The following is a 25,807-nucleotide window of genomic DNA, read 5'->3' as shown; positions in this document are numbered from 1 at the left end:
TACCACTTTTGCAACCCCTTCCCAACAAAAATAAAACAAAACAAAATAAAACGAACAACCTCCCCCCCCCCAAAAAAAAAAAACCCTCCAAGCATTTCGCAGCATGAGTGTTTCTCCTAATACCAAGCTAAATTTTTTTATGTGTATTAAAGAGAGAAAGAACAAATAACGCAAAGCATATTAACTTTTCTGCGTGTGTATGTGTGGAAGTAGCTACTTACAATATGTATGAATATATATTCACACACACTCAGCAATTTCTATACTTTTGTGCCTTGAAAAGAAAAATAAATGTGTTCACTTATGCATAAAGTTTCCCTTTTTATTGACCTACCAGGTTGAGAGCCAAATAAATTACCTTTAAAGGGGATGGCAAGTAACTGATCAGTGGGAATCAGTGGGAATACTGGGGGATGATTGTTCCAATCCTTGTGACCCGTTAACGATCGCCCCGTCACTGTACAGGCATGCTAACCTGGAAACATTAAACTGCACATTACTTTAATATGAGACCGTTCTGAAGCAAATAATTTTCACACAACAATAGATATATAATGTACTCTTAAATGAATCCCACAAGAATTGAAACAATCATCCCGCAGCATTCCCACTGATTCCCACTGATCAGTTACTAGACATCCCCTTTAATATTTTGATACATTAAACTTGAGCCAAACATTCTATGAGAAACATGAACTTCAAAAAGTGTTTGCTTTCTTATTTTGCTGAATGTATTTTAAATATATGTTACATACATATCTGTATGTATATATAATTTCATTTCATTTCAATTTATTTTCATATTTCTCACATATATCACAATAAAGTATATAAATACGAAAATTATACAAAACATAATTCAGATGAGACTTCATCAGAATGTACAGAAGTTTGATTTGGTATAAACATGAGGTCTGTATGCATGCGAATTACACTGTGGTCATAATGCGAAAAAAATATGATGGGGCCTGCGTAAAAGCATTAGCTTGTACAGCCGCAGGTCCCGTGAGTAATCAGATTAGGGGAAGTTTAAAGTACGGATGTTTTTTAAGACCAACTATATCTGGGGAAACCGATTAAAACAAACAAAACAAAAAATCCAATTAAATATATATCACTAAATAAAGATACAGAAAAACAGAAAGCTGAAAGGTCACATGTTGCAGCAGTGAGCAACGACTGCAGAGATTCAAGGGGTGTGTTGCAGAGTATAGAAAATGGCGTAACTGTATGTCATAAATACATAAGTAGAAGGTGGGATAATGAGATTTGTCGTGAATGTAAACAATACCGAAAGCTCAGGAGTAACATTCCAGCATGGGTCCTAAAACCAAGCATTCCGTGTGACCATAGTAACCGACAGCTGTCACGCGCGAGAGTTTCGATAACCGAGTGGAACAATAGGTGCATGAACTGCGCAATAGGCAGACTGTTCAAAAATAGTGTTCATGGTTAGGATCCCGCCGGACTAAGGTGGGATAGACAAGGGGTAACATGTAAAGAGTAACAAGAACTATACACTATGCATGCCGTACAATGTAGCTGCTAAGAAGATATTGCTTCAGTTTTCGTTTGAATGAGGTTACAGTGGTACAACTTACAAGTTCCATAGGGAGTTCGTTCCAATATTTGGGCCCAGCGAACATAATGGTTTTTTTCGCGAAAATTGTTCGGGTACGTGGAAGGTGATATGCGTAACGTTGACGAGTTGGATAATCATGAACTGTATAATTTCTTGTAAACATTTGGGAAAATACGTCTGGTAATTGGCCAGTTGAAAATTGAAACATAAACAGGCCGACGTTGTAATAAAATAACTCGGGAATTTTCAAAATTTTATTACTTACAAAAAGTTCGTTCGTGTGAGATAAATATCCAGTGTGGTTAACAATTCTAACAGCTCGTTTTTGTACAAAAAATAACGAATCGATAAGGTTTTTAGAAGCATTTCCCCACGCCAGAATCCCATAGTTGAGATAGGGAGATATCAAAGTTGAATATATGCTCTGTAGAATATTACTTGGAAAATAATAGCTAAGTTTGTTAAGAACCCCGGTATTTCTAGCAATAATTCTGCTTACATAATTAACATGGGTTCTCCAAGATAAATCACTATCGATATGAAGACCCAAAAATGATGAAGACCCAAAAATAATGATGTATATATAATGATATTACGGTTGGTGTGTGTGTGTGTGTGTGTGTGTGTGTGTATGTATGTGATTGTGTGCGAAAGTTTATGTGGGTGTGTGTTGCCATCGTTGATTTGTACTCTCATGTCAGTGTAGCATCAGGAGTCATGCCTGCAAATAAATTACGCAGAAAACAGAAAACACCACGCACACACATGCACACTAACTCACACACACACACACACACACACACACACACACACACACACACACATATATATATATACCAACATCCACTTCCACAGATAAAAGTAATCATATCCATATCCAGGGATCACTTTACCTGCATACCACTGTGCGTCATTCAATTGCCCATTAAAAACACCGGATAAAGGGAAAAAGGTTTGCTTCATTCATCTGGCTCGTCTAGACCCATCTATGGTGGCATTCATGAATAAAACATCTCACAATAAAGGAGCGGAAGGAAGAGGTTCCATCTCTTTTTAACCTCCAGTGGTAATTGCAGAGCGGGGTAGAAACACAAAAGCTTTTTAAAGTGTTATTAGCTCCTCTAAGCTACGCAAATGGACGACGTACACGCTTTTAGATGACAAAGAATCAGCAATTCAAAGTTCAGCTGGTTATTGACGTTGTACTGATGTCAACGCTACTTGCATTTGAACCGATTCATTTTGAAAAGAACCATTGTAGTATTGAAAATTTGCTTTCTGTTTGTATTGAACGATTAGATAGAACAAGAAAGTTCGCTCATTTGTAAAAGTAAATTTCTCTACGTGTCAAATTTTCCGCGCAAATGACAGCCCTTAAGATGCGTTTCTCAAATTCTACGTATACAGTGTCTGAATCGTACTTTGGGGGAACTTTTCTCTCTGAACGATTTTTGTTTGTTCAAAAGTAAAGTGCAAAATCATATCTTACTTCGTACAAAAGTCATCAGTCAACATATCGCAATAAGAAAATCAAATGTGATCAAGATTATGGTATCACCATTTCACGCATCACAGATTGATAGAATATTTCAGCCTGATATAATGTGACTGTAAACAAATTATCTTAAATGCTGAAAAAAAAAGAAATCCAGCATGGAGGGAGTAAAACTTAGGGAAACAATTCCTCAAGGTTTTATTTAGATAAGATCTTTTTGAAAAGATCGCATCAGCAAAGACATCATTGTATTATTTAAATATTACTATTAGTACGTTATTACTTGCACTCATTAAATCCAATGTAGACGAAATTACTTCGAGCACATTATACATCCGGAAAGTGGGACCGTGTAAATTTCCGAGAAAATGCTTTTATAATTGAATGTTTAATTCAGTTTTTGAATTTTGTTGTTTGATTGTTAATTCTGCTCAGGATGTACCCAAGAAAAATTTCTCACTGGATGTTTACACTGTAAAAACATCGGTGTTAGATTTAACACCACGGGTGTTAAATCTAACACCGATCAAATTTCAATAAAGGACCACACCCACAGGTGTTAAAAATGCACTGTGATGGTGTTGAAAAGTGTTCACCTGACACTTCGTGGTGTTATTTTGACACTGTACTGGTGTTAATTAAGAAATGACACCACATGGTGTTGATTTGATATTTGCTGGTGTTAATATCAATGGTTTAACACCCGTCCAGCTTCAATAAGGGACCACACCAGCTGGTGTTACTTTGGTGTAAATTTATTTTCACATTTTTTCAAAAATCTAGTATTTTAATGTAAAATTCTTGATCGTCTTGTTTAAATTAAAAATCAACAAGAAGTGCAGTTACTAAGAAACTCTTCAAAAACAGTTTACAATTTGGAAATGACACCCGTAGGTGTTAATTTAACACCATAAATGAGCACCGAAAATTTAACACCAGCTCGGTGTTCACTATTTAACACCGGACTTTTTGCAGTGTATAATACAGGGCAAATCCTACATCCACGACCAAACTGAAAAAAAGGGGTATGTATTGATCCATATGTGCCAAAAGCTAGTGGGGATTTTGACGTTGGCAGCCTCAATTGTCATGGGTTTGATGGCTTCAACGTTATTCTGTACGCATGGTGTTCAACATGCATAAAACAGTATCTAACCCAATCGAATGGTCGTCACTATTTCGACTCTAGAATTTGACCATTGTATTCTATTGAAAAGGGAGACACATATAACCTCATAAACTCTCTAGCCATTCAGGGAATCAGTTCTGCGGTTGCAAACAGCTTTCTTGAAGGATAAGTTGACATGTCTGACAGCTCCCTAAATACATCTAAACATCTAAATACATCTAAATACATCTAAACATACTAGTATATCCATCCCCTTCATATTCTGTGTTTGTAGCTTTGATGTAAGGTCAGAATTATCAAATTTCAGCATGTTGGTATTCGTGCTATGGCTCTATAGTAAGAACGAATTAAAAGAATGGAGTCGCCATCACACTGAGATTAACTCATAAAACTTGTCAAAAGCATCAGCGTCTTGAATCGTTTACCCGATAAGAAAAGGAAAAGGCAAGACATCAGGTTTTTATACTACGAAATGCGCATGCGCGACGGCGAGCAAATCACTCAGCAATAATCATCTGATGAGATATCTAAGGTAATCCATCTACGTAACAACTACCATGGTCACGTGTTTGTCTACTTTCCTCATATTCAGTGGATGACGGCGTTGGAGCTCCATATAAGTAATTCACACTTAAGGTGATTATCGCCAGTGTTTCTTTTGACTCTGTTTGCTCAGCAGCATTATAGTTTTCGACACCAGAGGGTAAACCGCATCCTTGGAAAGGTTTGTACAATTTGGCAGATATTTTAACATCAAAGCGTATCAACGTGATCTTATCTATTAAGGATTATCTGTTTGGTGTATGACACTTCTCTAAGGGTACGTATAGCTGTAATAATCATTCCTCTATTGTCATGGACTCTTAATGTGAATAGTTTGATCACAAAACGGTTTAACTGACATTCAAAAGAAATTATGTAAGTTCATCGTCAAATAGAGAAAAATATTACTTGTAACACTTGCTACATTATCAGGAATATTCTTGGATCTATGATTGAAAATATCCTATATTTTCTAATTATTTTCTCCTTTTTTTTGTTGCAGATTTTATGGCCAAAATCTCAATTTTACCAAAAGAAAGCCCATCGTTTTTGGATGAAACTTTGTACACACCTGATTTAAGAGAGGGAATTTTTATGAAGTATCTTGCTTGACGATGTGAGAGAATTTTGGAGAGTTTAGGGCCTGGTCTACTGCAACACAGCTCCGGAAGGGCTTCCCTGTCTCAAGGGAATAAAGGCCAAGGGATATCAATCGTGAGGTAGCAAGTTTTTGGGTCCGACAAAGTCCTAGGTCCAGGAATAAAATTAAACTGTATTGCTTTTTTACGAGAATCGGAGCCCTCTGTCTCGAAATAACTTGCTTTATCATGGTTATAAACACTTTTTCCGCTATGTAATTTAAGATAATTCCATTCCAATCATACAAACTTAGGTAAATAATGCTCCCTCTGTGTTAGGCAATTTTTGTATACATATGTATTGATATGTCAAGGAACCAATTCTTTTTCACGTTTGATTGAGAACTTCAGAAACTTTCTTTCTTTTTCTTTCTTTATTGTCTTCTTTATAAAAGCAGGGTAGTCCCATTCAAGCCGCAAGGCCTGCTTTCCAAGGGAGCCCTGCTGTACAAATCACATTTATGATACAATAAGATACATACATAACAATCACATGCAACATACACAATAATACATTTCATAAAAGTGGAGATCCTCTGTAGAATAGATAAAGCGAGAGAGAGAGAGGGGGGGGGGGGGAGAGGGAGAGAGAAAGGTGACAGAAAGAATACATGTGTACATCTTTCAAAGAAACGAGAAATTAGCTACTGCTGGTAACCACCTGGATGTTGCGGACATTGCGTTTAAATAGGGGCAGTGAGGCGGAGGATTTGATAAACACAGGTAGTGAGTTAAATAGCTTCGTTACTGTGTATGAAAAAGACTGCTTTTTATACTCGGTCTTGGGTTTAGCTAAATACAGTTGGTGCATGGAGACTGATCTCGTAGAGTATGGATTAGCTCGTTGTGGTAAAACTCGTCTTAGATATTCAGGAGCAAGGCCATTCAGAATTTTATACATAAATACATTGTAATTATATTCCAGTCTATGTTTAACGGATTGTAATTTCAATGAATCTAACATAATTTGAACAGGGGTATCATAAGGTGCATCTAAAACTAAGCGACAACATTTGTTTTGACACCCCTGTAGCCTCATTAAGTTTTTCTTCGACAGTGAGCCCCACACAGTTGAACAATAATCAATATAAGGAAGTATCAAAGTGAAATATAAATGAAGGAGTACTGATTTCGTCAGGCAGTGCTTAATCCTTCGCATACATGTAAGCGAGTTCATAATTTTCTTAACGATATCATTAATCTGAAAAGACCAATCTAAATTCTGATTTACAATAACACCTAGATACTTAAATTTGGTTACATTTTCTAACAATTTGTCTTCCATTCTAATTTGCAATTTAATTGGATTTTTCTTCCTTCTACCAGAAATTAACATAACTTTGGTTTTATCGGTATTAACAACTAATCCATTTTCATTCAACCATTTACATAAAACATTTATATCATTCTGTAACTATGTTTGAACAGCCTGTACTCCATATCCTGAAGAAAAAACGGTTGTGTCGTCTGCGTACAATGAAATATTCGTACTTATATGAAAAGGTAAATTGCTTATGTCATTAATGTACATACAAAATAGAAGCGGGCCCAGTATTGAGCCCTGCGGTACACCGGAATATACTGGAAGAAAATTACTTCTTACACCTTTGTATGACACCAATTGCTTTCTTCCCAATAAATATGATTCAAACCATGATAATTCAATACCGTCAATACCAAAAAAACTCAGTTTCTTAATAAGAAGATCATGGGGAATTATATCAAAAGCTTTCCTCAGGTCTAAGAAGACAGCACCAGTAAATCGACCTTTGTCAAGGTTATCGTATAGCATTTCACAAATTTCCATTAAACACGTTGAGGTGGAGTGTTTACTCCTGAAACCAGACTGCCGATCACTCAACAATTCTTCTTTATGTAGGTATCCCATCAATTGAGAATGAACTGCTCTTTCTAACACTTTGGAAACAATTGACAAAAGAGAAATAGGACGAAAGTTATTTAGTTCATGACTTGCTTTTGCTTTGGGAACAGGGACTACTTTAGCCATTTTAAAATCATCAGGGAGACGCCCAGATTGTAGTGATTGATTAAGAATGTACACAATAGGAATGGCCACTAATTCAGCACTAAGCTTCAGCAGTCGAGGGTGGAGGTCATCAAGCCCTGCAGATTTCGAACAATCTAGGTTAGCTAATTCTTTTTTAACAAATTCAAAGGTGATCTTGTCAAATACAAAGCACGATTGTGCTTTACTAAGTCGTTTAGTAGCATCTATGCTGTTGTGGTTGTGTCTCACTTCACCGGAGTCTTCTTTTCCATGAATTGACTCAGCGACTTTACTAAACATATTATTGAACTCCGTTGCTATTTTTAAAGGATCAGATACAATTTTCCCATCGATGACAACATGTGAAGATGCGTTACATTTACTATCAGGCAAAAGCCCTTTTACTATATTCCAAGTTGTTTTCATATCAGTACTTTCCTCAATCCTGTTGCGGAAATAAGCCCTTTTCAACTTTTTATTCAAAATATTAGCTTTGTTTCTCAATGAAATATATTTCTCCCACAAAACAACAATTTTACTTTCATCACAAATATTCTCATGTTTCATCTTATCATATTGACGTTTATAATAATCTCTATTCCTTGCTACTTCTTTATAAGCTGAATTTATCCATGGGGAACCTTTAAGTTTCTTACGCACTGATACATAAGGTGCATGTTTGTCAGACAATTTCAGAAAAACATCTCTAAACTTCTGCCACATGATGTTGACATCAGTAACATTTGAAAACAATTTATTCCAATCAATACAACCTAAGTCATCGAGGAATGCAGTTTCACTAAACGATTGAAAAGATCGAAAACGAGAAATTTGAGGCAACATATTTGAAGTTTTTACTTTTGTTACAATGTATACTAAAGAGTGGTCACTGAACCCAATAGATTGTACACCTGAACGCAATTCCCCGAAAGCTATTGAAACAAAAATCACATCAATAAGAGTCTTACTAAAGGGGGTCACACGTGTTGGCCTCTCAATGAGCTGTTTTAAGCCCAGTGATTCACCTATTTCAGTTAACCTGCCGGACAAGGAATTTTCTGTAAGCATGTTACAATTCAAATCACCTAACAATATTATCCTATCGGACACAGAAAATACTTGCTCTAGATTTTCCTCGAGTTCTTGAAAAAAGGAGACAGAGCTATTCGGTTTTCGGTACACAATACCAATGTACAAACTAGCCTCATTTCTGACTTTTACTTCGACCCAAAGCAATTCTAAACTTTCACATTCCAAGTCATGTCTCCTGATATAAGGTATACTGTTTCGAATGTAACAACAAACGCCTCCTCCAAAATAATCTCTGTCTTTCCTCTCCATATTATAGCCATCAATACGACATACATCCTTCCCAATAGTTTCATCTAACCAAGTCTCAGATAATGACATTATATCATAAGGATGACCTTTTAACAAACAATTTACGTCACCTGTTTTATTTCTAAGGCTTCTTACATTTAAATGGGCAATTTTCAGCCCCTTTTCAATAGAAAATAAACATTCTTCATAATTCAACTCACTCTTATTATCATTTACAGTATTACCAAATAAACCTGTACTTATCTGCTGTTCTGAATTAATATCATACACAAAGGGTAATTGGGAAAATAAACATTTTGTACACTGCCAATCCACAAATTTCTCATGAAGATCATTATACTGAGCACTTGAAACATTTACACATCTAGTATGTACCCATTCTGAACAGTTCGTACACAGCAAAGCTTTCTGATTTCTCTTTACAGTTTTTTCACATACAGCGCAGGGATACAAGATAGGCATACACAATAATATTCAACGGAACAGAGGGGGTAATAATATCAAAATGAACAGTGAAAAAAAACACAAAGCAAAATTAATCCAAATTACGATAAGCATGTACATAAGTATTCGCTCGATTCACGTAATGTTCAACGTAGTCACTTTGGATAGGTGTTCTTTTCTCGTTACCTTGTGTCGGTCGCCATTGGGAGTTTTGACTAGTATGACTCCGTCCTGTGTCCATATTCTGTGGTCCTTCGCTGAGTTTGCAGTTCTGAGTTTCCACAGGAGTTTCGCTCTTGCCTTGGTTAGGCTTTCATTGATGTATACATGCCTAGTTGATGACGGTGGTGGATTCTGCGACGAATTGAGGTTGCTTAACTATGAACAATTTCTAAGATTATAGAGGTCATGTAAGAGTTTTTGAACATCGTTCTTTTCTCTTTTGTTATCTCCTCAGTAACTCAGAAACAGTTGCATCACCTTTAAAGTTAAAGGTCTACACGTAAATCATCATGAGCAACATTACGGAGATGACAGCTACCGTGTTCATCTGGCCTATCGTGAGCTACCGGTTTTTCCTCACTTTGAGCCTATCTGTGGCCACCGTCGTCACCAACGCGGCAATTTTAGTTGCGTTCGCGAGGCAGAGGCGGTTGTGGACCTACACCAACTATTACATCCTCAATATGACCTTGTCCGATCTCCTGGTAGGCATCCTAATAATGCCCCTCCGCTCTACCATCATCCTTTACGGCGAATGGGTGTTTGGCCGGGTAGCTGGAGCCGTTTTCTTGATGATGCAGAATGGATGTCTTGGCGTTTCTGTGATGGGCGTAGTGGTCATCACCATTGATCGTTACCTAGCAACGATGTATCCGATGCAGCACTACATGAGAAGGAGCAAGCTACTGGCGACAGTTGCTAACGTTTTTACCTGGCTCATACCGTTCCTCTTTTGGTTCTTCTTCAACCTGGTGTGGTTCTTTCTCGTCCCTAACGATCTTACAACCGCCCAGGGTCTACCGAGGCCTAATTTTACCAGGACATTGGGCTTGGCGGTGATGACAAATACCATTCGGTTTGTATGTCCGCTGTTTATCATCATGATCTTGTATTTACGAGTATACCTTCAGATCCGCACTGCCCATAGAAGGAGAAAATCAAAATTGCTAGCCAGCGGCTTATCCAATCTCCATCCAAAGCAGCAAATGCGCTCGGGAGGGAAGTCAACAGATGGAGAATACCGAGAAGAAATTCCAAATGCGTTTGAGGAAAGTTGTCAGAGCAGCTTGGACATTATGGTGGATCCGACCGGAATAGCGACCATTTCAAAGGAGGTCTCAAAGCAGTCCTTCGGAGATTTTGATGTAGCGGGTTTGAGGAATCAACCAGCTGATTGTGAAGCTCCCCGGGATAACGCTACCCTGGATTACCCCGAAGCCAAAGGCAAAGTCCAGGTATCAGCGTCGGTGAAACGCGAATCTGCCGCGGAAGGACGAAAGGCCATGAAAACACTAACTTTCATTGTAGTTGCCTTCGCGTTGACCTGGTTGCCGAATATCATGAGTTTCACAATTTACAGTATATCACCAGCCACGTACAGGAAAATTAATAATGCTATGAATTACACAGAAGTGGCACGATGGATTACCTACAGCAACAGTATGCTCAACCCAATGGCATACGCCATGGCGCAGCCTTTGATTCGTCGGACAATTGTTTTGACATTCTGCAAGAGATGCCACTGCATGGCTAAATGCTTCTAGCCCTTTTTGGTGAGAACACTCACACCATGATGGGTTGAGAAGATTGTATTTAGCAACAAGAACGTGTATGTAACCATAATGATTTGGTGATCTGTAAAGAAGACAAATTTCTGATTTATGTTTAAATTTGCATATGCAAGTTCGAAGAAAGGCCTAATTCAGATATTTTGGATGGGATTTCTGGAGTAAGCCATTCAATTGTTTCAAATATTGATCGTGTGTAGAGGGTTTGAAAAGAAATTAAAGATGATGTCAACACTTTCTACAGGGCTGACAAAAAAAAAGATCAATGCAATATTCGATAACATTAAAAGTGGCACCTTCTTTCTTTTCCTTTTTTGGCGAAAGAAAAAAAAATCTTCGCAATATCAATTAGGCACAATATCGCAATCAAGACGTATTTTGGATGCTCTCAAAAGAATTAAAACTAAATTTTAGATTTTATAAAAGTCCTGTCCATAGGCAAACACTGTGTCTAAATGATGGTGAAAGTAAGTAATAAGTACGTGTACCGTGTGTACTATAACACATCTACATCAAATTCACAGCTAAACATGTTCTGATCTTAACGTCATCACCTTTCTGCACGTGTGTTCAGAATGAACAGAACAAAAACATCACTGGCTATATTTTACATTTATTATGTCTGCACTTTTACCTATAAGATTTTTGAGTAACATTTTTTCTACTGACATAGCATTAACAATTCAGTATGATTCTGCAGACCTATTACTAATTTTTCGTAACTTTTCAGAAATTGTATCAAGTGAAATAGCTATTATGCTGTTGTCTTAAGAACAAATGTCATCAAAACCGCAGTAGGCATGATAGGCACTGCTATACAATATTTTGTTTATTGATAGTAACTCGTCTTACTCTGTGCAGCAGGATAGTTATTACATAGCATGTTACATGTCTTTGCATTATACGTTTTGAGGGTGCACGTCAAGAATTCAGGTGCTGTTCGTTATTCCGAAGGTTCGCTATTCCGAAGAAGGGTCGTTAATCCGAAACACGCAAATTCCCTATACCTACAGGTAGTGTCGAGTTCATGGGCTGTATGACTCGTGTGGCGGTATGACTCGAATGGACTTTTTTCCCCCAATGTCGAACTCATGGGCTACATGACTCGTGGGGTGCTCGTCTGCCGGGATGACCCCGTTTTGGCAGGATTTGAGGAGAGTATACGTTATTATGTCTAATGAGAGAAGTAAAACATAGAACAGTGTAGTTATTGAAAAATGATAGTCAAGCATTGTACACAACTATGAGGAGAAGATTGTCTCCCTGATCCTGGGAAAAGCGATCACCACGTTTGTAAACTCTTTTGGAAACATGTTAACATGGTTAACATGAATTGTAATGTCCGTATTGATAAAAGACAAGTTTCCTATAAACTACGTAATATGACATTATCATGAATTTATTCAGGCCTGTTAACTGTACCTCATACGGCTGGTCCATTTCATGTGATCCATTTACACAAGAAAGCAGACCTGTAAACTCTTTCAACTTTCTTCTTTAAACAATTTTACAGCTCCCAATTCAAAATCATAAGTATTTTTCCGATTTCCCCCATACAATTAGCTTTTCCTCTTATTGCCATTGTAATGACACATGATTTTAATGTTGATTTCATTGTACATTCATAGGCACGATAGGGGCCTATACATACTTTTACAATTTTTTCTTTTTTCCTTTGTGTAATGATTCAGTTTGTATTCTTTTTTTGTTGTTACGCGGTTATTTAGCTTATGAGGTTGCTGAAAAGCATTTTTTTGGTCTGCTCGCATATCCTTTAACCATTATTGAATGAAACAAGTCCAAACTCACATCAAAATGATGGTTCACATGGGTGCAGTAACAAAATAAAGCAAGCAGCAAAAGTTCTATTTAACTGACGCATAAACGAGAACGTTCAGTATTGGTTTTATTAAATGAGGTGATGAGGTTAAATGGGATTTCAGGCCATCATAAGTCTTCTTTATAATATCCTGTGTTCGAAAATAAAATAAAGAAGAATGGATGGTATGTTGTGAGTCACGTCCCTATGTTCTGTTGCTGTGTTCTGTTGAAGAAAACATTGAACTAAATTGAATTGAATGGAATTGAATTTTATCAAAATGGCTACGAAAGAGCTAAATGACGCGAGGTTGCAGTTACTGCGTCATTAAGCAAAGACATGATTTCCATGATGCGTTTCAGATAAAATATCTAGCACTTCATCTTGTCCGTGTCAAAGCATCAGCTTGAATTAGACGTCAGGATTATTTTCACGCTCTTGTGTTTCTTACATCTTAAACCAGAACAGTTCCTTAGGATACGTGACGATACTCAATCGTAATGATTTTTATTTTCTGAATCACAGGATTTCTATGTATAATATATATTTCCCTCATCATAATGATGTCTTGATATTAAAGCTGTTAAAAGCGTGGATTGAGATAAGAAATAAATGACGTTTTAAAGGTGTATAAAATGTCAACCAGGTTATGTGTGTTTGTGTTTAGGAAAGAAATAAGCATTGCCGGATGTAAACTGAGAAAGCGCTTATAACAAGTCAATATTCTTGCAAGTGTTGCCTAATTATGAGATGCAAGGATGCAAATTCAAGGATTCAATGACAAAATATAGGCCTACTGCCGTTACTGAAATTTAAGTATATATACGTCCAGCAAAGCACATTTGATTATGCGTGCCGAATGAATGATTAATATATCGGACAAAACCGACAATGTTGCAGTAGGCTCTATGGGAAGGTGGTGCGTAAATTCAAAATGAGTAATCAATTTAAAATGTATGACGTAGTAGGGGTAGGAGTGTAATGTGCCTAACAAAAGGACTTTGCTTTCCTAACATCAGATGAATCGGAAACACTGTTCCATTCTTGAAAACTTAAACACTACGTGGGAAGATTCTAGAATAGGCGGTGACATAGTCCTGTGAAACAAACTCACACACACGTACACACACACACACACACACACAACAAAAAACAGCTTACCAAATGGACGAAGATGGAGCTAATTGTCAGCTTATTGGCAGTGCCGTGCAGCACTTCCTTATTTGCATGCCTGAACGCAACACGTTGACCAACACGTTGACATCTAACGTAGATAGCAAGGTTCTGTGATAACATTTGTGTGTGTGTGTGTGTGTGTGTGTGTGTGAACTTGGTATTTTCTAGGTTTGATATGATTTTTCGAATATATTGCATCATTTCAGTTTCTCGTTCAAAAGAGTTTGTTGTTCACCTGCAAGGTAATTTCCTTTCAGAAATAATAAAATCCTACAAATCTTTACTCTTTTTCTCCTTCTGCCCAATCTTCTCCCAGAGAAGGCAGATGCAAGACTAGATGAATTTTGTTTTGCTTGCGTGCGCCAAAGTAAAAGCTGCTTGAAATGAAATTATGACTTAGAAAGCTTGACGTATGTCGTTAAGAAGTATTTCAAAAATTTGTTTCTGTGCAGCAAATGATATCTACCTCCACACACACACACACACACACACACACACACACACAAAGGATTGTACATGTTTGATCACCAAGTCACTATATATAGGCCTATATATGTTACTTTATTTACTTATAAATATATATATATATATATATATATATATATAATAGTTAATAAAAACATTATATATATATAGTTAATATAAACATTGTATTGTATATGTATACATATATACAGACGCATATATACATATATATATATATTATGCATATGACAATGACAGATATATATAAAAAAAACTTTATGTGCTGTGTGTGTAAGTCCACATTGTAAATATTTTCCAGGCTTTTACCCTTACGTCATATTTTTGCCCCCCGTCATTATAACGGAGTCGGTGCAAATGGTCTGTTCGTCAGTCTGTTCCCGTATGAAGTCTCAGCCATTTCATCTATTGTTATGCTCGCTTCACGTGATATACAGGAAACTCTTGGCGGTCTTTTACGACACCTTTTATCCCCTGTTCTCCCGGATGTTGCTTGATATAGTCAGCTTCCATCTAAATATCACGGCCATGAAGTCTTCTTTTATTCCATATAGAACAACTATTGAGAGAGCGAATTCGCTCACTGTACACTGATGAGCTATTATACGATGCTCATGAAGAGATCATCGAACCTTACGATTGAATGGAGTTACTGAATAGAGCTATCGCCAAAGGGAGGGGAAAAACACAGTCCATAAGTTACGAAAGCCAAGTAAGAGATGCGTTTCAAGGTTAAAATATATAAAAAGAGAGATTACAATCAAAACTTTTTCTCTCAAATCACTAATCAACGTCAAGAAGAATCAAAATGATAAAAACACGTTGGCAGTACGTGTTGCATATCTAACTTGAAAAGTCTTCAAAGAACAGTATCTGCCTGTTGAGCAGTGAAAATGAGAAAACGATCTAAATTCTTCATTAAACTGCGTGATGAATGCTCGAGTCTTACGATAACCTATGTATGGTATGGTATGGTATGGCATGGAATGGTTTATTGATCAAACTTCGCAGCCAAAGGGCTGAATTGTGTCTGATTTACATCGATAAAAATACAATTAGACAAAATAACTTACGTCTACAAAACACGAACAAAATACAATCATTACGACAACAAAAACACAAATCATCAGAGCATCAGTAGTGGAAATACATTCAGTATATAAATTATATTGCAATAAAAACAGTTGAGTGGAAAAAAAAAACCCGTTTTACATAATACATACTATGAACCTTATACATGTATCCTCCAGTAGTGACGTATCACAACCCTTTAAGCTAATGAAGAGGGTATAGAAGAATAAGGGAGGGGGCGTGGAATGAGGAATGTAGAGAGACAGCGGATGCTATATGAAGTGTGAGGCTGAGACAGGAACAGAGTGAGGGGGAGAGAGGAGAAAAAAGAAGCAAAGGCTGGGGGAAAAGAAAAGGGAGGCACAAAGCGAGAGCAGGACAAATGTGAGAAGATAAAGGGAAGGAGAAGAGGAGTGAGTAGAGGGGAAAAGGAAGGAAAGAAAGGGAAAGAAGATGTATGCGTCTGGACAAATATAAAAACAGACAATTCAAACAAAATGGACATACAGATGTAAACACATTTTTGCACTTCAGTTGAAGGACGAATACTAACATAAACATATTTCTTTATAAACTTCTGCATATAACTACTTCAAATTAATCAATCTTCGTACCAGTTTTTTGATTGTAAAAATATATACAAAATTAAATGCACCAAACAAATCTGAACATTATTATACAACAACAGTAATGATAATATGATTCCAACATTAAATAAGTCAGAAAACAAAGAAAAAGTCAATGTTTTCCCTCAATGAAGAATCATAATTCTAAAATATGGAATAGTAAGCGGTAACGTGGTATAAAATTTGATGAGGAAAAATGCATGCATGGCTATACGTCAAGTCGAAACCTCAGCTCCTTTCTCTCAAAGCCTCCCCCTCTCCATAACAGATATACGCTTTATGGTGGTTTTGAAATGACTGTCAAATCCCGTCAAAGATAATTTTTCTACCATAACCATTTTAACCTGTTTACCAATACTATAGTCGTGACAGGCTTCACGCTTTACAGACTTTTCACGATCTTTCCCAATGGAAAATCTGCATAATCTTTCTGAAGAGTATAGATGATCCTCATCTTTTGCAGAATTTAACAAAGAAAAAAGCTGAAGAAGCTCGACATCTTTAAGGCTTTAAACCATATCGCTTTGTTTCATTAGATATGTTGATGCGGGTAAAAAAATAGATAACATGATAGAATGAAAGAGAACATGACTCCAGCATTTCAAGTAAAATTTCATTCAAAACCCAAACCCACAATTTACCGTCAAAACAAACAAATAAATAAACAAACAACCGCGTGAAATAAACAGACACCAATTCAACGCATAAACCCTGAACTATAATTTTGAGAAGGAATAACAAACGATTCATCTCATCATTTTCTTATCTTTTCAGTATTCGCTGTCTCAGTCAATTTTGTATTTCAAAGCAATCCAGGCAAAATGCCCTCAATTACTATTGATGAAAGGTAATAAATATGAAAGGATATGAATGATTGTCCATGCGAAAAAAGAGAGAGCTGGATTTTATCTTCCCAAAACAGCACGGGAGAAGAAGAAAAGAAGCGAAGAATCTGGCATCTTTTACTCGGTAAATCTCTTTGACAGTAAAATGTCATGAGTCACAAGCGCTATTCATTGAAGGCATGAAGAAAAAATCTTTCTTTTTCATGAACGTTCGTTTTCAAATGAATGGCTGTATGACTTTTCTTCAACTGAAAGTCCTCCTATTAACGAACTTTCGCGATTCAGGAATTTTCTTAGGCGCGGCTATATGTTGAACTTTGTTAGCCATATATTTGAAATCTCGATATATGTCCATGACTTTGATACGATCCATCTCCTCAGTATCTCTTTTCTTCTCTCTGCTAGGACTTAGCTTCATGCTGTTGGTCATTGTGTGTCCAACGATATCAGCTTTCAATGGCTATACAAAGTCTTTTGAAATCTGGCGAAAGAAGAGACACGAACTCGTGCAACCCTGAGACTGTTCGGAAATGACATCTCTTTGTTTATCTGACCACGCTATATAAGATGACCTCAAAGAGCTGCGTGAACAAAACAAACAACTACAAACATATCACACACACGTTATATATGTGTATCATACATACAGACATACACACACATACATAATGGAGACATACATATAAATATGTATAATTGTTATCTCTTTCTTTATATATATATCTATGTATATCATAGAAATATATGATTTAAAGTAAATAACAAGTATCTAATCTAACACGTCATTTAAAACAACCATCTGAATTTTTTTTTTTATATGTAGGCATTAACTGATGATCTATATTAGGCTCCCATTTTTTCTGGACTCCTGAACCGTTTATTCACATATTGGAATAAAACACTGTTGATGGGGTGCTATATAGATGTCCAGAGCTTCTATCGTAACATATGAGCATTATGGCTAAACTCCACTTTTAGTGCGTTATTCTTCCAATAAGTCTAGAGAACATTTTGTCAATGTAAGAGTGATTCCACATGACTGGCAAATAATAATTTTCTGGTGTTACACCAATTTTGAGCCATTCCAAAGATATGGACAAAAACTGTGAAATTGCAGTATTTTCTCTTGACCTTTGACCACATGCCCCAAATCTTTCCCCACAGAATCATTACACATTATTGGATGTATGTATCAGATTTATGTAATAATTTTTCTTTCATACAATTCATGTAATAATTTCATTGGTAAAAGATGTAAATTTAGCATTATAACCTGACCTTCTACCCTTGACATTTGACCACATTACCGATGATTAACATTTAAGGTTTCTGGGTCGTCTCCGCCATAATTTCAATGAACATTGTATCAAGATAATTTACAGTTCCATAATAAAAACTTGTTTTGATTATGCAGATGTACTTTATGACTCTGTCTATGCAAAAAGTATGCAGATCGTTTACAAAATTTAATGAATGTGATATTTCGAGCCAGCTTATTCATCAGACGTACAAAAAAAAAAATATTGGGAGTTTTTAAAAGCAGGCCGTACAATTGATAATTGTAGCGCTCCTTATTCATTGGACGGCTTTTTGATTCAAGTATCACATCAATACTCTTTACGCTCCTATGGAAAGCTTTCGATGTCAAAGCCAAGATCAGAATATTGTAAACGCATGTTCGTCTATTGTGAGCCATGCATGTTTGATATTTTCCCTTAGATATAACATCCTCGTCATCATGCCTTTCATTTAAGAACGCAATAAATGCTTATGTTTTGCATTGGAGGTTATCGTGGTTATGATACGTGATTAGGTATCCCTATGTTATGTTGATGGTTATGTTGTATTATGGGTTGGGTTTGGGTTGGAAGAAAATTTTGGCAATTGGGATGGGAGGATAACATTTTAACGGGATTTTTCAATGTTGTTTGTAGGATATCATTATGTGTTGGTTTGAATGCGTATGTGTGTGTATATATTAGATTTGGATAGTTTTATTGATTTCACTGTATTGAGTTTCAAATAATTATGATTACTCATGTAAAATTGGATCCCTTGGAAGACTAGCACGACCATGAAGGCCGAGCTGAGCATACAGGAAATCCATCCATAACTATGGGAGCGCTGTGGCATAGTGGATAAGACTCCCGATTCCCCATCGGAGGACCCGAATTCGAATCCCGCCCAGTGCTTAACGTCCTTTTTACCCACTGTTTCCCTCTCGACCCAGGTATATAGATGGGTATCTGGCAACGCTAGGGTAATAATGATAGCAGGGCCTTCTGGTAGAGCAGTGGCAACACTGAAAAGGCAACCCTGGGTGTATATTATTATTATTATCATTATCATTATCATCATTATCATTATTATTATTATTATTATTATTATTATTGTTATTATTATTATTATCATCATCATCATCCGTTTATCTTCACTTTCTATTCCAGTTTTATTGTACTTTGTGATTATAGAGTGAATAAATAGATAAATAAACAACAACAAAAAACATACGAAGAGAATCAGTGCCAGACAACACAGCCACGTACATGTGCTAAGTGTCATGGAAATGCCGTGAACCTTTTTCAGATATTTTTGATGAAGAAAAGCGTTTAAAGCATTTTCACTTGACCTTTGTCCTTTGACCCATGCCTCAAAACTTTCTCTGAGAATCCTTACGTGGTGAGGTTTAAGGAAAACACCTTCAGACATTGGAGAGATATGGGGGAAGAAAGTAAGAATGTAATGTGTGTTATATGTATTCTGTATTTTGTTTCATCTTATATTATTTACTTCATAACCTAATTTCTCCTTTCTAATTCTTCTACATTAAAGACGTTTAGCGCTCAGAAACTTTAGTAATAAGCACTCTGTACATTATGTTATTATTATCATTATTTAACCTAAGAGCGTTTACCTCGAGCTTTTGTGGTCTCAAGTTCAAAGGCACAGAACTCTTCGTCCATTCATACATACATATGCCAAGTTTCGTTTCTAAAATCTCAAACGGTGATTAAGTTACGCTTTTCACAAAATAGCGTGATTGTGAACGGAAAGGAGAATGGACGAACAACCCGAAAACTTAATTCCTTCGTTGACACTACGTGACGATGGCATAAAAACAGATGTAAAGCGATCGAGTCCTGTCAATCAAAATAAAAGAGAAATTATTTCATGTTAAAGAATACATTCAATGAATTTTGAAAGCTACACTTATAAGAGGATTACAGATTTAAGATGCATTGACCATAGAGGTTCTCCATGTTCACAGACGCTCGACAAATCCCAGTGACAGGCAACGTGCTGTCGCACAGATGAGCAGCAGTGAAATTCCCTCCGACAAAGTAAAGCCTTTTTTTCTGCCATAAAAAGGAAGAGGAATTCGATTGATAACATGGAAATCAATAAGTAAATTGGGAACTAGACAATCAAAAAACGGCGCTCAAGAAGAGTGAAGATGATGTTCTCTGGCATTCGTGATATGCAAATTAATGTGCGCAAACTCAGTCATTTCAGCATGCAGAGCTGTTCAAACGTGCGTACACGCGTCACGAAGAACAAACAGAAACGAATGATGGGGGGCTGCGCGATGAATTGACAGTTCCATTAAAACACCGAATATTGTTTGTATTCCCTACTTTTTGTCATTCACCGAGGGTGGGGGGGGGGGGGGGGGGGGTGGGGTAACAATGGGTCATCGGTCATATTTCATGTCTGTCTGTGGTACATGATGTAAACATATAAGACAGACGCGAGCGAGGAAGTTTAGCCTCAGAGTGCCATCCAGCTCATTCGAAGAAAACCGTTGTAGCAGATATTTCCTCTGCCTTTCTCAAATTTACCAGATTGTTCAGATGTTCTTAACGCCGGAGTTAAGTTTGCTGAGGTAGCATTTTCATCGACATCAAGTGAGGAGCAAGAAACAGACGTGTTGTTACAGGAGACGATCTACCGGAGGCCAATTAAAATTGCGCCGAAACAGGTAAAGGAGAGGAAACGAGCAGATATTGGTGATCATTTAATATGTTCTATTTCAGCCACAAATAGGCACGATTACCACCTATTTTTTTCTTAGCCATTTCCTATTTTCTTATATCAATATTTCTTGAGTTTCTCACATCAAAGGGAATCATCAGTATTTTTGTGCCTATGCTTGGTAGTCTTAATGGTGATTTTGAAGTAGAAGATAACCCTACAAGTTGTGTTGATTTATGAATTATATACATTAAGCCCGGTCCCTTCAAGCTCGTACTTATGTGATACCTCTTAGTGCCAAAATTTGAACTTGTCTTAGAGAAAAAGCTTGCAAAAAGTAGAGAATAATGCATCTTTTATTCTTACGAATGCAGAATCTTTTCCGCTGGGATGAAGAATATAGGTTAATGCATCTTTTATTTGTACCGTTGAAGAGTCTCTTCCTATACCATAAAATAACCTAAAATACCGGAATGCTGTATCTTGCTGAGATCTATTTGATATCTCCAGGCAGGTCTACACGAGGCTATCCAATACTGTACAGTGATCACTTTCGATCGATTGCTCAAGGCAGTCAGGTTTACTATTTCGTGTCGGAATCAATATTAGTTGGATGTGTCAGGTATGCTACAGATTTACCCTAATACTATTTACGTTTTAAAAAAATGGCTTGAATCTTGATGCTTTAGTTAAATCAAGGACAGTCACACACACGCACACACACAATCACACACCCATATTTCAATGAATGATCCGAAAGCGTTATGCTCTCTGAAGATGGAAGTTGACTTCATTTCTTTTTCTTTCCAATGGTCAGCAACTCCATATGCGAACAACACGACCAGTTTACTGAGTAATCGAGTTCTTCGTCCGTGTCATTTAAACATCACTCCAAGGGTTCACTCTAAGGAATCATGAACAGATCAGAAGGTACAGTAGCCATCAGTGCCCCTGAATCAATGGTCAGCTACAGCTTTCTAAGCACGGTGTGTCTTTCCCTCGCTACCATCTTTACCAATATAATCATCGTGCTGGCATTCGCTGTCCAGAAGAGGCTCTGGACGTACACCAATTATTACATCTTTAATATGACCATTGCTGATTTACTGGTCGGCGCCATGGTCATGCCCATTCGTTCGACCATCATCCTTTACGATAGATGGGTGTTTGGGGATGTGGAAGGAGCAGTCTTCTTGATGGTGCAAAATACGAGTTTGGGTGTTTCGGTCATGGGCGTGGTGATTATTACCATTGACCGTTACCTAGCAACGTTCCATCCCATGAAGCACTACACGAAAAGGAGCATTGGGAAAGCAAAGGTTATCAACTGTGTCACTTGGCTGTTACCTTTCGTCGTTTGGCTCTTCTTGAATGTGGTCTGGAATCTTTTGGACCCAACAGGTGAGACCACGGCTGTCGGGCTACCAAGGCCCAATCACTCAAGGGCATTTGGTTCTGCTCTTATGGTCTTTTGCATCCGATTCGCAGTGCCATTCGTAATCGTCATAACCCTCTACATAAGGATCTATCTTCGTGTCCGGACGGCTCTAAGAGTGCGATTGTCTACGTCATCGGCCATGATCTCCCAAAAGTACAGTTATGAGCAAAACGGCAACGAAGGACCTTCACAGGGAATCACCACCATATCAGCTAAGGTGTCTAAGGAGAAGCGTAGAGATACGACCACAGGAAGTGCCCCGAAGCAAGAACGACGGAACAGCCTTTGTTCTAAAATCGATGGGGAAGGAAAAAGTAAAGGCTTGAAACTATTCTACTCTAACAGGGGAAAACGTAGTCAAGAGCCCGTGAAGACCAAGGGCGAGTCACCAACGGAAAGCCGCAAAGCTATGCGGACACTGTCGTTCATCGTGCTAACCTACACTGTGACCTGGCTCCCACTCGCCGTCAGTACTTCTTTGTACAGCATCTCTCCATCTGTGTACTACAAGGTGAACGACACCATAGAGTTAAACGAGGTAGCGAGGTGGATGTCCTTCAGCAACAGCATGCTCAACCCGCTGGCGTATGCCATGGCGCAGCCACTGATCCGGGAAACGATCTTTCAGCTCTTCGGCAAAAGATGCCGATAAATCTGTCCAAGCAAGAAGGCGATTGTCTCACCTCTCTTGTACAAGAAACGACTGTGCCATGCATGTCCTTTTACTACGTTTAAGTTGTTGTACGTCAGCAAATTAAAACCAGAGTAATCGAATATTTAGAGGTTTCTTCAAAATCATACATGAAATACAAATGTTATGGAATGTTCAGTTTCCGTGATTCCATGAAATATTGACTATATTATTAATCACAGTATGAGACTTTAAGTATTATGAGAATAATGCCATGTCCTCACAAGACGCGCATTCACCAACGCACAATCTCCACGAAATTTATTTGTTTAGGATGTTTTGTGTAGTGTGTGTGTGTGTGTGTGCGTGTTGCAGTAAACTAGCAATATTATCGTTTAAAGGGGAAAAGGCTTCTAGTTTTTGAATTATCTGACAAAAATGAATTGGCCAAATATGATTTTAATGAACACTTTCAAATAAGAGAATTATGATTTGGCAACACTGATCGATACTTCAACTAACTACCAGATGTATTCCGACCGAATATCATTGCTCTCTAAAACACATAAAAGAAACGTTCATCCTTATATCCTAGCTTAAATATACTTTTGCATTAAAACTAACTTGAACATTGTGCGAGTTTGCAATTTAACACAGCAAGCGTGGTGCGGATACAACTAAAGTCACGGCATTGGCAATTATGTAATCACAAGTTTACAAATTTACTCTTCCCTGTTTTTCATGAACATGATAACACATTGGATATTTTGCTGTGGTCCTTTCGAGTAATGTTTCACGATTGCTGTCGTTGGGGCCATAGCCCATCAAAACGTTTCTTGAAGATTAACAAAAATGGGCTATCTTTTTTTACGTTTTTGAAATAAACAGTACCTTATTTAGGTTATTCTGTGATATACGATTATTATCAAGGTGAACATAAACACCACTAATAATCAGCGGAAGCATGCCTTAAGAAAGGCATAGTCTATAATTAACACAAGTCTTTAACGAGCAAGATAACCTGTTGTTGTTCTTGTTCCATCAATGCTGCTAGTGTTTGTCGGAATTAAAAGACATACCATTGCTTGTTATACTGTTATATGTCAGGTTAATTTCATTATGGCCTTAAACAACGTAAAATACAATGTATAGTATTCGTCATTGGACAAGAGTATGATTAGCCAGTGTTGGTGTCTATGCAAGCCATATTTGAATACATATAATAACATAAAGATACGTATATACACAAATATTTTAGTACACTAAAGTATAACATAACATGTCATTACGAAAAGTGATCTTCGGCATAAATATTCATTGCACTTACCACATAGTCTTGAAAGGGATTATCTATGTGCTTTTTGGAACTTTAGTTATCTGATTACATCATGTCAATCACTTGACTTCCTCGTGACTTCCTCGTGAATGTCAAGAAAAAAATAGGATGATTTTTAATATAGAGATTAAATTATTTCCGAGAACTTAAAGGTAATCAATTACTTATGACCCTATTGTGGCCTATAAACAGTGAGAATCCCGTAGATATCACACTACATACGACACCAGACGTTCAGTTAGGCGTCATCTAAACGATTTTATTTAAGATTCAGAAACAACAATGTTCATATGTCACTCATATTTTAACTATTCACATATGTAAGGGTGAACAAAACTTCTTTGTCATTTTAATTACACAAGAGTCTTATTATACAACATTCCTAACGGTACTGTTACTCATAGATGTATTTTAATTTGCAAGATGATATAATGTATAATATATTATGAACTTAATGAACCATAACTTTTGTTTTTGTTTTTATTAGTGCAAGCACAAGCTCACTCACTCAAACATGCAAATTTTAATACACATAATTAAAGTATGCAAAAACGTGATGTGAATGTGTATACTACTTAAGTGCACTACTGATAATCTAGTGAGCCTACATATTAAGTGATGAAATGTCTGAAAACCTCAGAAAGGCTTTTTGGTTCTCCCGACAAACGTTGTACTTTCAATATATTTTTGTTTATTTCATTTACGAATTCCTCACAGATTTAGCTCAAATGATTTGTATAGAGTGTGTATAAGAGTACAATAAGAATTTTGAGCAAAGTTAAAGAGAGGATCGATTTATATCATACACTTGTGTCTCAAGTCAAACAGAGTTGTCCTGTCAAATCAAATCAAATCAAATCTTAAACGATGAAATGGTACTCACCATGGAAATTTACAGTGTTTCATGAAAGAAACGTTATCTAAAATTTTTTCAACATTTTTTTTCAAGCTTTCTTAGCTGACTTTTTGTTAAAACAATGATATTCCATTAAATCATTATTGGTGGGTGTTACAATACAAGAAATGACTAAGTAAACAAATATATGAATGAACATAGAACCTGCTAGAGAAGTTCAAGACGAAGTATATGGAAATGATATGATACCCACACGCATTGCTAGAGTATCAAGTAGACCACACATAAGCCTTATATACTTTCAAAATGTCTCATTGAGTGGTATGTTATTTTGTATGCAGTGTTGAAGAATTGCCCAATAAACTCTCAATCTTTGAAAATGATAAAGTCAGAATATCTGGTGCTTTGATATGTAGAAAATTAAAAGTGCAAAAAAAAAGTAAAAGCAAAAAGAAAAGTACTCTTTAGCCGAACCATCATCTGATGTTCAATATCACTGCTCCTTTTAATTGATATAGCCATTCCGATTAGTGAAATGCATAATTTAACATTTGTAGATGGAACAAAAACGCAGCACTAGTGCT

The 25,807-nt window shown here is 36.9% G+C and overlaps 2 protein-coding genes across 2 annotated transcripts; both read left to right on the top strand.

Moving 5' to 3' along the window:
• Positions 1 to 9,710: 9,710 nt before the first annotated feature.
• Positions 9,711 to 10,946, top strand: LOC139744744 (muscarinic acetylcholine receptor M1-like). The gene has a single exon (XM_071655167.1). It carries the CDS (start codon positions 9,711 to 9,713, stop codon positions 10,944 to 10,946), a length of 1,236 nt encoding a protein of 411 aa, XP_071511268.1.
• Positions 10,947 to 21,876: 10,930 nt separating this feature from the next.
• On the top strand, positions 21,877 to 23,052 carry LOC139744743 (muscarinic acetylcholine receptor M1-like). Its single transcript, XM_071655166.1, has one exon. It carries the CDS (start codon positions 21,877 to 21,879, stop codon positions 23,050 to 23,052), a length of 1,176 nt encoding a protein of 391 aa, XP_071511267.1.
• Positions 23,053 to 25,807: the final 2,755 nt, after the last annotated feature.

The sequence above is a fragment of the Diadema antillarum genome, unplaced genomic scaffold, assembly GCF_040938485.1.
Source record: "Diadema antillarum isolate AM-2024a unplaced genomic scaffold, OU_Dant_1.0 seq00001207_RagTag, whole genome shotgun sequence".
NCBI classification, from domain to species: domain Eukaryota; kingdom Metazoa; phylum Echinodermata; class Echinoidea; order Diadematoida; family Diadematidae; genus Diadema; species Diadema antillarum.
This window is presented reverse-complemented; position numbering and strand designations above follow the sequence as displayed.

Coding starts and splice junctions, on each gene's coding strand:
- LOC139744743 (XM_071655166.1), top strand. CDS start 21,877: ATGAACAGATCAGAAGGTACAGTAGCCATCAGTGCCCCTGAATCAATG.
- LOC139744744 (XM_071655167.1), top strand. CDS start 9,711: ATGACAGCTACCGTGTTCATCTGGCCTATCGTGAGCTACCGGTTTTTC.